The sequence below is a fragment of the Hemiscyllium ocellatum genome, chromosome 2, assembly GCF_020745735.1.
Source record: "Hemiscyllium ocellatum isolate sHemOce1 chromosome 2, sHemOce1.pat.X.cur, whole genome shotgun sequence".
Classification (NCBI taxonomy): Eukaryota; Metazoa; Chordata; class Chondrichthyes; order Orectolobiformes; family Hemiscylliidae; genus Hemiscyllium; species Hemiscyllium ocellatum.
Genome location: NC_083402.1, coordinates 2169196 through 2182533, shown reverse-complemented (window position 1 = coordinate 2182533; position 13338 = coordinate 2169196). Strand labels below are relative to the sequence as shown.

Genomic DNA, 13338 nt, shown 5'->3' with positions numbered 1-13338 from the left:
CGACAGTGCAGCACTCCCTCAGCACTGACCCTCCGACAGTGTGGCAATCCCTCAGCACTGACCCTCCGACAGTGCGGCACTCCCTCAGCACTGACCCTCCGACAGTGCGGCACTCCCTCAGCACTGACCCTCCGACAGTGCCCATTCCCTCACCACTGACCCACAGACAGTGCGGCACTCCTTTAGCACTGAACCTCCGACAGTGCGGCACTCCCTCAGCATTGACCCTCCGACAGTGCGGCACTGCCTGAGCACAGACCCTCCGACAGTGTGGCACTCCCTCAGCACTGACCCTCCAACAGTGCGGCACTCCCTCAGCACTGACCCTCTGACAGTGCCCATTCCCTCAGCACTGATCCTCCGACAGTGCCCATTCCCTCAGCACTGACCCGCCGACAGTGCGGCACTCCCTCAGCACTGACCCTCCGACAGTTCGGCACTCCCTCAGCACTGATCCTCCGACAGTGCCCATTCCCTCAGCACTGACCCTCCGACAGTGCGGCACTCACTCAGCACTGACCCACTGACAGTGCGGCACTCCCTCAGCACTCACCCTCCGACAGTGCGGCACTCCCTCAGCACTGACCCTCCAACAGTGCCCATTCCCTCAGCACTGACCCTCCGACAGTGCGGCACTCCCTCAGCATTGACCATCCGACAGTGCAGTACTCCCTCAGCACTGACCCTCCGACAGTGCGGCACTCCCTCAGCACTGACCCTCCGACAGTGCGGCACTCCCTCAGCACTGACCCTCCGACAATGCGGCACTCACTCAGCACTGACCCACCGACAGTGCGGCACTCCCTCAGCACTCACCCTCCGACAGTGCGGCACTCCCTCAGCAATGACCCTCCAACAGTGCCCATTCCCTCAGCACTGACCCTCCGACAGTGCGGCACTCCCTCAGCATTGACCATCCGACAGTGCAGTACTCCCTCAGCACTGACCCTCCGACAGTGCGGCACTCCCTCAGCACTGACCCTCCGACAGTGCAGCACTCCCTCAGCACTGACCCTCCGACAGTGCCCACTCCCTCAGCACTGACCCCCTGACAGTGCCCACTCCCTCAGCACTGATCCTCCGACAGTGACCATTCCCTCAGCACTGACCCTCCGACAGTGCAGCACTCCCTTAGCACGGACCCTCTGACAGTGCGGCACTCCCTCAGCACTGACTCACCGACAGTGCGGTACTCCCACAACACTGACCCTCTGATTGTCCGGCACTCCCTCAGCACTTACCCTCCGACAGTGCGGCACTCCCTCAGCACTGACCCTCCGACAGTACCCATTCCCTCAGCACTGAACCTCCGACAGTGCGGCTCTCCCTCAGCACAGACCCTCCGACAGTGCCCATTCCCTCAGCACTAACCCTCCGACAGTGCCCACTCCCTCAGCACTGACCCTCCGAGAGTGCCCATTCCCTCAGCACTGACCATCCGACAGTGCGGCACTCCCTCAGCACTGACCCACCAACAGTGCGGCACTCCCTCAGCACTGACCCTCCAACAGAGCGGCACTCCCTCAGCACTGACCCTCCGACAGTGCCCATTCCCTCAGCACTGACCCTCCGACATTGCGGCCCTCACTCAGCACTGACCCTCTGACAGTGCCCATTGCCTCAGCACTGACCCTCCGACAGTGCCCATTCCCTCAGCACTGATCCTCCGACAGTGCGGCACTCCCTCAGCACTGACCCTCCAACAGTGCCCATTCCCTCAGCACTGACCCTCCGACAGTGTGGCACTCCGTCAGCACTGACCCTCCGACAGTGCGGCACTCCCTCAGCACTGACCCTCCGACAGTGCGGCACTCACTCAGCACTGACCCACCAACGGTGCGGCACTCACTCAGCACTGACCCTCCGACAGTGCCCATTCCCTCAGCACTGACCCGCCAACAGTGCGGCACTCCCTCAGCACTGATCCTCCGACAGTGCCCATTCCCTCAGCACTGACCTTCCGACAGGGCGGCACTCACTCAGCACTGACCCACCGACAGTGCGGCACTCCCTCAGCACTCACCCTCCGACAGTGCGGCACTCCCTCAGCACTGACCCTCCAACAGTGCCCATTCCCTCAGCACTGACCCTCCGACAGTGCGGCTCTCCCTCAGCACTGACCCTCCGACAGTGCGGCACTCCCTCAGCACTGATCCTCCGACAGTGCGGTGTTCAATCAACACTGACCCTCTGACCGTGACCATTCCCTCAGCACTGACCCTCCGACAGTGCCCACTCCCTCAGCACTGACCCTCCGACAGTGCCCATTCCCTCAGCACTGACCCTCTGACAGTGCAGCACTCCCTCAGTACTGACCCTCCGACAGTGCGGCTCTCCCTCAGCACTGACCCTCCGACAGTGCGGCGCTCCCTCAGCACTGACCCTCCAACAGTGCGGCGCTCCCTCAGCACTGACCCTCCGACAGTGCGGCACTCCCTCAGCACTGACCCTCCGACAGTGCGGCGCTCCCTCAGCACTGACCCTCCAACAGTGCGGCGCTCCCTCAGCACTGACCCTCCGACAGTGCGGCACTCACTCAGCACTGACCCACCGACAGTGCGGCACTCCCTCAGCACTGACCCTCCGACAGGGCCCACCCCCTCAGCACTGACCCTCCGACAGTGCCCATTCCCTCAGCACTGACCCTCCGACAGGGCTCACCCCCTCAGCACTGATCCTCCGACAGGGCTCACCCCCTCAGCACTGATCCTCCGACAGGGCTCACCCCCTCAGCACTGATCCTCCGACAGTGTGGCACTCCCTCAGCACTGACCCTCTGACAGTGCGGTGCTCCCTCAGCACTGACCCTCCAACAGGGCCCACTCCATCAGCACTGACCCTCCGACAGGGCCCACACCCTCAGCACTGACCCTCCGACAGGGCCCATCCCTCAGCTCTGACCCTCCGACAGTGCCCATTCCCTCAGCACTGACCCTCCGACAATGCGGCACTCCCTCAGCACCGACCCTCCGACAGTGTGGCACACCCTCAGCACTGACCCTCCGACAGTGCCCATTCCCTCAGCACTGACCATCCGACAGTGCAGCACTCCCTCAGCACTGACCCTCCGACAGTGTGGCAATCCCTCAGCACTGACCCTCCGACAGTGCGGCACTCCCTCAGCACTGACCCTCCGACAGTGCGGCACTCCCTCAGCACTGACCCTCCGACAGTGCCCATTCCCTCACCACTGACCCACAGACAGTGCGGCACTCCTTTAGCACTGAACCTCCGACAGTGCGGCACTCCCTCAGCATTGACCCTCCGACAGTGCGGCACTGCCTGAGCACAGACCCTCCGACAGTGTGGCACTCCCTCAGCACTGACCCTCCAACAGTGCGGCACTCCCTCAGCACTGACCCTCTGACAGTGCCCATTCCCTCAGCACTGATCCTCCGACAGTGCCCATTACCTCAGCACTGACCCGCCGACAGTGCGGCACTCCCTCAGCACTGACCCTCCGACAGTGCGGCACTCCCTCAGCACTGATCCTCCGACAGTGCCCATTCCCTCAGCACTGACCCTCCGACAGTGCGGCACTCACTCAGCACTGACCCACCGACAGTGCGGCACTCCCTCAGCACTCACCCTCCGACAGTGCGGCACTCCCTCAGCACTGACCCTCCAACAGTGCCCATTCCCTCAGCACTGACCCTCCGACAGTGCGGCACTCCCTCAGCATTGACCATCCGACAGTGCAGTACTCCCTCAGCACTGACCCTCCGACAGTGCGGCACTCCCTCAGCACTGACCCTCCGACAGTGCGGCACTCCCTCAGCACTGACCCTCCGACAATGCGGCACTCACTCAGCACTGACCCACCGACAGTGCGGCACTCCCTCAGCACTCACCCTCCGACAGTGCGGCACTCCCTCAGCAATGACCCTCCAACAGTGCCCATTCCCTCAGCACTGACCCTCCGACAGTGCGGCACTCCCTCAGCATTGACCATTCGACAGTGCAGTACTCCCTCAGCACTGACCCTCCGACAGTGCGGCACTCCCTCAGCACTGACCCTCCGACAGTGCAGCACTCCCTCAGCACTGACCCTCCGACAGTGCCCACTCCCTCAGCACTGACCCCCTGACAGTGCCCACTCCCTCAGCACTGATCCTCCGACAGTGACCATTCCCTCAGCACTGACCCTCCGACAGTGCCCATTCCCTCAGCACTGACCCTCCGACAGTGCAGCACTCCCTTAGCACGGACCCTCTGACAGTGCGGCACTCCCTCAGCACTGACTCACCGACAGTGCGGTACTCCCACAACACTGACCCTCTGATTGTCCGGCACTCCCTCAGCACTTACCCTCCGACAGTGCGGCACTCCCTCAGCACTGACCCTCCGACAGTACCCATTCCCTCAGCACTGACCCACAGACAGTGCGGCACTCCCTCAGCACTGAACCTCCGACAGTGCGGCTCTCCCTCAGCACAGACCCTCCGACAGTGCCCATTCCCTCAGCACTAACCCTCCGACAGTGCCCACTCCCTCAGCACTGACCCTCCGAGAGTGCCCATTCCCTCAGCACTGACCATCCGACAGTGCGGCACTCCCTCAGCACTGACCCACCAACAGTGCGGCACTCCCTCAGCACTGACCCTCCCACAGAGCGGCACTCCCTCAGCACTGACCCTCCGACAGTGCCCATTCCCTCAGCACTGACCCTCCGACATTGCGGCCCTCACTCAGCACTGAACCTCTGACAGTGCCCATTGCCTCAGCACTGACCCTCCGACAGTGCCCATTCCCTCAGCACTGATCCTCCGACAGTGCGGCACTCCCTCAGCACTGACCCTCCAACAGTGCCCATTCCCTCAGCACTGACCCTCCGACAGTGTGGCACTCCGTCAGCACTGACCCTCCGACAGTGCGGCACTCCCTCAGCACTGACCCTCCGACAGTGCGGCACTCACTCAGCACTGACCCACCAACGGTGCGGCACTCACTCAGCACTGACCCTCCGACAGTGCCCATTCCCTCAGCACTGACCCGCCAACAGTGCGGCACTCCCTCAGCACTGATCCTCCGACAGTGCCCATTCCCTCAGCACTGACCTTCCGACAGGGCGGCACTCACTCAGCACTGACCCACCGACAGTGCGGCACTCCCTCAGCACTCACCCTCCGACAGTGCGGCACTCACTCAGCACTGACCCTCCAACAGTGCCCATTCCCTCAGCACTGACCCTCCGACAGTGCGGCTCTCCCTCAGCACTGACCCTCCGACAGTGCGGCACTCCCTCAGCACTGATCCTCCGACAGTGCGGTGTTCAATCAACACTGACCCTCTGACCGTGACCATTCCCTCAGCACTGACCCTCCGACAGTGCCCACTCCCTCAGCACTGACCCTCCGACAGTGCCCATTCCCTCAGCACTGACCCTCTGACAGTGCAGCACTCCCTCAGTACTGACCCTCCGACAGTGCGGCTCTCCCTCAGCACTGACCCTCCGACAGTGCGGCGCTCCCTCAGCACTGACCCTCCAACAGTGCGGCGCTCCCTCAGCACTGACCCTCCGACAGTGCGGCACTCCCTCAGCACTGACCCTCCGACAGTGCGGCGCTCCCTCAGCACTGACCCTCCAACAGTGCGGCGCTCCCTCAGCACTGACCCTCCGACAGTGCAGCACTCACTCAGCACTGACCCACCGACAGTGCGGCACTCCCTCAGCACTCACCCTCCGACAGTGCGGCACTCCCTCAGCACTGACCCTCCAACAGTGCCCATTCCCTCAGCACTGACCCTCCGACAGTGCGGCACTCCCTCAGCATTGACCATCCGACAGTGCAGTACTCCCTCAGCACTGACCCTCCGACAGTGCGGCACTCCCTCAGCACTGACCCTCCGACAGTGCGGCACTCCCTCAGCACTGACCCTCCGACAGTGCGGCACTCCCTCAGCACTGACCCTCCGACAATGCGGCACTCACTCAGCACTGACCCACCGACAGTGCGGCACTCCCTCAGCACTCACCCTCCGACAGTGCGGCACTCCCTCAGCAATGACCCTCCAACAGTGCCCATTCCCTCAGCACTGACCCTCCGACAGTGCGGCACTCCCTCAGCATTGACCATCCGACAGTGCAGTACTCCCTCAGCACTGACCCTCCGACAGTGCGGCACTCCCTCAGCACTGACCCTCCGACAGTGCCCACTCCCTCAGCACTGACCCCCCGACAGTGCCCACTCCCTCAGCACTGATCCTCCGACAGTGACCATTCCCTCAGCACTGACCCTCCGACAGTGCCCATTCCCTCAGCACTGACCCTCCGACAGTGCAGCACTCCCTTAGCACGGACCCTCTGACAGTGCGGCTCTCCCTCAGCACTGACTCACCGACAGTGCGGTACTCCCACAACACTGACCCTCTGATTGTCCGGCACTCCCTCAGCACTGACCCTCCGACAATGCGGCACTCCCTCAGCACTGACCCTCCGACAGTACCCATTCCCTCAGCACTGACCCACAGACAGTGCGGCACTCCCTCAGCACTGAACCTCCGACAGTGCGGCTCTCCCTCAGCACAGACCCTCCGACAGTGCGGCTCTCCCTCAGCACTGACCCTCCGACAGTGCCCATTCCCTCAGCACTAACCCTCCGACAGTGCCCACTCCCTCAGCACTGACCCTCCGAGAGTGCCCATTCCCTCAGCACTGACCATCCGACAGTGCGGCACTCCCTCAGCACTGACCCTCCAACAGTGCGGCACTCCCTCAGCACTGACCCTCCAACAGAGCGGCACTCCCTCAGCACTGACCCTCCGACAGTGCCCATTCCCTCAGCACTGACCCTCCGACATTGCGGCCCTCACTCAGCACTGACCCTCTGACAGTGCCCATTGCCTCAGCACTGACCCTCCGACAGTGCCCATTCCCTCAGCACTGATCCTCCGACAGTGCGGCACTCCGTCAGCACTGACCCTCCGACAGTGCGGCACTCCCTCAGCACTGACCCTCCGACTGTGCCCATTCCCTCAGCACTGACCCTCCGACAGTGTGGCACTCCGTCAGCACTGACCCTCCGACAGTGCGGCACTCCCTCAGCACTGACCCTCCGACAGTGCGGCACTCACTCAGCACTGACCCACCAACAGTGCGGCACTCACTCAGCACTGACCCTCCGACAGTGCCCATTCCCTCAGCACTGATCCTCCGACAGTGCGGCACTCCCTCAGCACTGATCCTCCGACAGTGCGGTGTTCAATCAACACTGACCCTCCGACCGTGACCATTCCCTCAGCACTGACCCTCCGACAGTGCGGCACTCACTCAGCACTGACCCACCGACAGTGCGGCACTCCCTCAACACTGACCCTCTGATCGTCCGGCACTCCCACAGCACTGACCCTCCGACAGTGCAGTACTCCCTCAGCACTGACCCTCCGACAGTGCGGCGCTCACTCTGCACTGACCCTCCGACAGTGCCCACTCCCTCAGCACTGACCCTCCGACAGTGCGGCACTCCCTCAGCACTGATCCTCCGACAGTACAGCACTCCCTCAGCACTGACCCTCTGACAGTGCGGCACTCCCTCAGCACTCACCCTCCAACAGTGCCCACTCCCTCAGCACTGACCCGCCGACAGTGCCCATTCCCTCAGCACTGACCCTCCGACAGTGCGGCACTCACTCAGCACTGACCCACCGACAGTGAGGCACTCCCTCAGCACTGACCCTCCGACAGTGCCCAATCCCTCAGCTCTGACCCTCCGACAGTGCCCATTCCCTCAGACTGACCCGCCGACACTGCGGCACTCCTTCGGCACTGACCCTCCGACAGTGCGGCTCTCCCTCAGCACTGACCCTCCGACAGTGCCCACTCCCTCAGCACTGACCCTCCGACAGTGCGGCAATCCCTCAGCACCGACCCTCCGACAGTGCGGCACTCCCTCAGCACTGACCCTCCGACAGTGCCCGTTCCCTCAGCACTGACCATCCGACAGTGCAGCACTCCCTCAGCACTGACCCTCCGACAGTGCGGCACTCCCTCAGCACTGACCCTCCGACAGTGCGGCACTCCCTCAGCACTGACTCTCCGACAGTGCCCATTCCCTCACCACTGACCCACAGACAGTGCGGCACTCCCTCAGCATTGACCCTCCGACAGTGCGGCACTGCCTGAGCACAGACCCTCCGACAGTGTGGCACTCCCTCAGCACTGACCCTCCAACAGTGCGGCACTCCCTCAGCACTGACCCTCCGACAGTGCGGCACTCCGTCAGCACTGACCTTCCGACAGTGCCCATTCCCTCAGCACTGACCCTCCGACAGTGCAGCACTCACTCAGCACTGACCCTCCGACAGTGCCCATTCCCTCAGCACTGACCCTCCGACAGTGTGGCACTCCGTCAGCACTGACCCTCCGACAGTGCGGCACTACCTCAGCACTGACCCACCAACAGTGCGGCACTCCCTCAGCACTGACCCTCAGACAGTGCCCATTCCCTCAGCACTGACCCGCCGACAGTGCGGCACTCCCTCAGCACTGATCCTCCGACAGTGCCCATTCCCTCAGCACTGACCCTCCGACAGTGCGGCACTCACTCAGCACTGACCCACCGACAGTGTGGCACTCCCTCAGCACTCACCCTCCGACAGTGCGGCTCTCCCTCAGCACTGACCCTCCGACAGTGCCCACTCCCTCAGCACTGACCCTCCGACAGTGCAGCAATCCCTCAGCACCGACCCTCCGACAGTGCGGCACTCCCTCAGCACTGACCCTCCGACAGTGCCCATTCCCTCAGCACTGACCATCCGACAGTGCAGCACTCCCTCAGCACTGACCCTCCGACAGTGCGGCACTCCCTCAGCACTGACCCTCCGACAGTGCGGCACTCCCTCAGCACTGACTCTCCGACAGTGCCCATTCCCTCACCACTGACCCACAGACAGTGCGGCACTCCCTCAGCATTGACCCTCCGACAGTGCGGCACTGCCTGAGCACAGACCCTCCGACAGTGTGGCACTCCCTCAGCACTGACCCTCCAACAGTGCGGCACTCCCTCAGCACTGACCCTCCGACAGTGCGGCACTCCGTCAGCACTGACCTTCCGACAGTGCCCATTCCCTCAGCACTGACCCTCCGACAGTGCAGCACTCACTCAGCACTGACCCTCCGACAGTGCCCATTCCCTCAGCACTGACCCTCCGACAGTGTGGCACTCCGTCAGCACTGACCCTCCGACAGTGCGGCACTACCTCAGCACTGACCCACCAACAGTGCGGCACTCCCTCAGCACTGACCCTCAGACAGTGCCCATTCCCTCAGCACTGACCCGCCGACAGTGCGGCACTCCCTCAGCACTGATCCTCCGACAGTGCCCATTCCCTCAGCACTGACCCTCCGACAGTGCGGCACTCACTCAGCACTGACCCACCGACAGTGTGGCACTCCCTCAGCACTCACCCTCCGACAGTGCGGCACTCCCTCAGCACTGACCCTCCAACAGTGCCCATTCCCTCAGCACTGACCCTCCGACAGTGCGGCACTCCCTCAGCACTGATCCTCCGACAGTGCCCATTCCCTCAGCACTGACCCTCCGACAGTGCGGCACTCCCTCAGCACTGCCCCTCCGACAGTGCGGCTACTCCCTCAGCACTGCCCCTCCGACAGTGAGGCACTCCCTCAGCACTGACCCTCCGACAGTGCCCACTCCCTCAGCACTGACCCTTCGACAGAGCTGCACTCCCTCAGCACTGACCCTCCGACAGTGCGGCACTCCCTCAGCACTGACCATCCGACAGTGCCCACTCCCTCAGCACTGACCCCCCGACAGTGCCCACCCTCTCAGCACTGATCCTCCGACAGTGCGGCATTCCCTCAGCACTGACCCTCCAACAGTGCAGGGCTCCCTCAGCACAAACACACCGACAGTGCGGCACTCCCTCAGCACTGACCCTCCAACAGTGCGGCACTCCCTCAGCACTGACCCTCTGACAGTACCCACTCCCTCAGCACTGAACTCCCAACAGTGTGGCACTGCCTGAGCACTGACCCTCCGACAGTGCGGCACTCCCTCAGCACTGACCCTCTGACAGTGCCCACTCCCTCAGCACTGACCCTCCGACAGTGCCCATTCCCTCAGCACTGACCCTCTGTCAGTGAGGCACCCGCTGAACACTGACCCTCCGATAGTGCCCACTCCTAAAACACTGACCCTCCGACCGTGCGGCACACCCTCAGCGCTGACCCTCCGACAGTGCCCAGTCCCTCAGCACTGACCCTCAGACAGTGCGGCACTCCCTCAGTACTGACCCCCGACAGTGCGGCACTCACTCAGCACTGACCCTCCGACAGTGCCCACTCTCTCAGCACTGACCCTCCGACCGTGCGGCACACCCTCAGCGCTGAACCTCCAACAGTGCCCAGTCCTTCAGCACTGACCCTCCGACAGTGAGGCACTCCCTCAGCACTGACCCTCCGACAGTGCCCACTTCCTCAGCACTGACCCTCCCACAGTGCGGCACTCCCACAGCACTGACCATCCGACAGTGCAGCACTCCTTCAGCACTGACCCTCCGACAGTGCCCACTCTCTCAGCACTGATCCTCCGACAGTGCCCACTCTCTCAGCACTGATTCTCCGACAGTGCGGCATTCCCTCAGCACTGACCCTCCGATACTGCAGGGCTCCCTCAGCACAGACACACCGACAGTGCGGCACTCCCTCAGCACTGACCCTCTGACAGTTCTGCACTCCCTCAGCACTGATCCTCTGACAGTTCTGCACTCCCTCAGCACTGACCGTCCGACAGTGCGGCACTCCCTCAGCACTGACCCTCCAACAGTGAGGCACTCGCTCAGCACTGACCCTCCGACAGTGCGGCACACCCACAGCACCGACCCTCCGACAGTACCCACTCCCTCAGCACTGACCCTCCGACAGTGCGGCACACCCACAGCACTGACCCTCCGACAGTACCCACTCCCTCAGCACTGACCCTCCGACAGTGCGGCACTCCCACAGCACTGACCATCCGACAGTGCCCTCAAGTGGGGACAGGGGAGATTTATAGGAAGGGAGTCATCGTATTAGAGAAAGGACAGCAGTAACAGCAGTGTGTACCATCCCCTCCCGCCCCCCACCCACACTCAGTAACAGCAGTGTGTACCATCCCCTCCCTCCCCCCACCCACACTCAGTAACAGCAGTGTGTACCATCCCCTCCCTCCCCCCACCGACACTCAGTAACAGCAGTGTGTACCATCCCCTCCCTCCCCCACCGACACTCAGTAACAGCAGTGTGTACCATCCCCTCCCTCCCCCACCCACACTCAGTAACAGCAGTGTGTACCATCCCCTCCCTCCCCCCACCGACACTCAGTAACAGCAGTGTGTACCATCCCCTCCCTCCCCCACCCACACTCAGTAACAGCAGTGTGTACCATCCCCTCCCTCCCCCCACCCCCCCTCAGTAACAGCAGTGTGTACCATCCCCTCCCTCCCCCCACCGACTCAGTAACAGCAGTGTGTACCATCCCCTCCCTCCCCCACCGACACTCAGTAACAGCAGTGTGTACCATCCCCTCCCTCCCCCCACCCCCCCTCAGTAACAGCAGTGTGTACCATCCCCTCCCTCCCCCACCCCCCCTCAGTAACAGCAGTGTGTACCATCCCCTCCCTCCCCCACCCCCCCTCAGTAACAGCAGTGTGTACCATCCCCTCCCTCCCCCACCCACACTCAGTAACAGCAGTGTGTACCATCCCCTCCCTCCCCCACCCACACTCAGTAACAGCAGTGTGTACCATCTACAAGATGCCCTGCAGAAATTCACCAAAGATCCTCAGACAGCACCTTCCAAACCCACCCCCACTTCCCTCTAGAAGGACAAGGGCAGCAGGTACATGGGAACACCACCCCCTGCAAGTTCCCCTCCAAGCCCCTCCCCATCCTGATTTGGAAATATATCCCGTTCCTTCAGTGTCACTGGGTCAGAATCCTGGGATTCCCTCCCTCAGGGACATTGTAGGTCACCCTACAGCACATGGACTGCAGCGGGTCAGGAAGGCAGCTCACCCCCACCTTCTCAAGGGGCAACTAGGGTCAACAACCACATCCCGTGGAAAATAGATTTTAGAAGTTTTGAAGAGAATAAATGCACCTTCTTTAACTCCCTGCCCCGGGGTCCCATTGTGCAAAGAGAGCCCTGTATCGTGATAGTCCATAGATCGCACCGACCTCCGACCCAACAGGCAGCAGCCCTGACCCCAGGAACTTGTAGTTGCACCAACAAAGACTGGCACTGCCCTCTGAGCTGGGGAGATGCTGGGCATCAGCTCTGGTCATTCTGAAGGAGAGACACACAGGCCTGGAATGGTTACCTTCATGTCAAAGCCACGAATCCTGGGCACAGGGATAGCTGGTACCAGGTAATTCCTCACCCTGGGAACAGAAGGGAAATACCAGCTTCACATCTGCCAGACCACCCCCCCTCCCCCACCCTCCCGCACCCACACCCCCCCCCCCACCCTCCCGCACCCACCCCACCCAGACCCACCCCCTCACCATCCCCACCCTCCCTCACCGTACCCACCCAGACCCACCCCCTCACCGTCCCCACCCTCCCGCACCCACCCCACCCAGACCCACCCCCTCACCGTCCCCACCCTCCCTCACCCACCCTCCCTCACCCTACCCACCCAGACCCACCTCCTCCCCCTCACCCACCCCACCCAGACCCACCCCCTCACCGTCCCCACCTTCCCTCAGCCACCCCACCCAGACCCACCCGCTCACCGTCCCTACCCTCCCACCCCGACCCTCCCTCACCCACCCCACCCAAACCCACCCCCTCACCGTCCCCACCCTCCCTCACCCACCCTCCTTCACCCACCCTCCCGCACCGTCCTCACCCACCCTACCCAGACCCACCCCTCCCCCACCCCTTCACCATCCCCACCCTCCCTTCCTGACCCTCCCTCACCCACCCCACCCAAACCCACCCCCTCACCGTCCCCACCCTCCCTCACCCACCCTCCTTCACCCACCCTCCCGCACCGTCCTCACCCACCCCACCCAGACCCACCCCCTCCCCCACCCCTTCACCATCCCCACCCTCCCTCACCATCCTCACCCATCCCACCCAGACCCACCCCCTCCCCCACCCCCTCACCATCCCCACCTTCCCTCACCATCCTCACCCAGACCCACCACCTCACCGTCCCCACCCTCCCTTCCTGACCCTCCCTCACCCACCCCACCCAAACCCACCCCCTCACCGTCCCCACCCTCCCTCCCTCACCGTATCCACCCAGACTCACCTCCTCCCCCTCACCCCCCTCACCCTCCCCACCCCAGACCCACTGTCTCCCCCACCCTCCTGACCCTCCCCTCCCACA

General features: G+C 63.2%; 1 protein-coding gene across 1 annotated transcript in view; it reads right to left on the bottom strand.

The window, feature by feature from the left end:
* The window catches only part of prlra (prolactin receptor a), a 51496-nt gene that overhangs the window by 2582 nt on the left and 35576 nt on the right, over positions 1-13338 (bottom strand). Inside the window, exon 6 of the mRNA XM_060847112.1 lies at positions 12322-12382. Within this exon, the coding sequence (XP_060703095.1) occupies positions 12322-12382 (61 nt within the window). The remainder of the gene's footprint in view (positions 1-12321; positions 12383-13338) is intronic.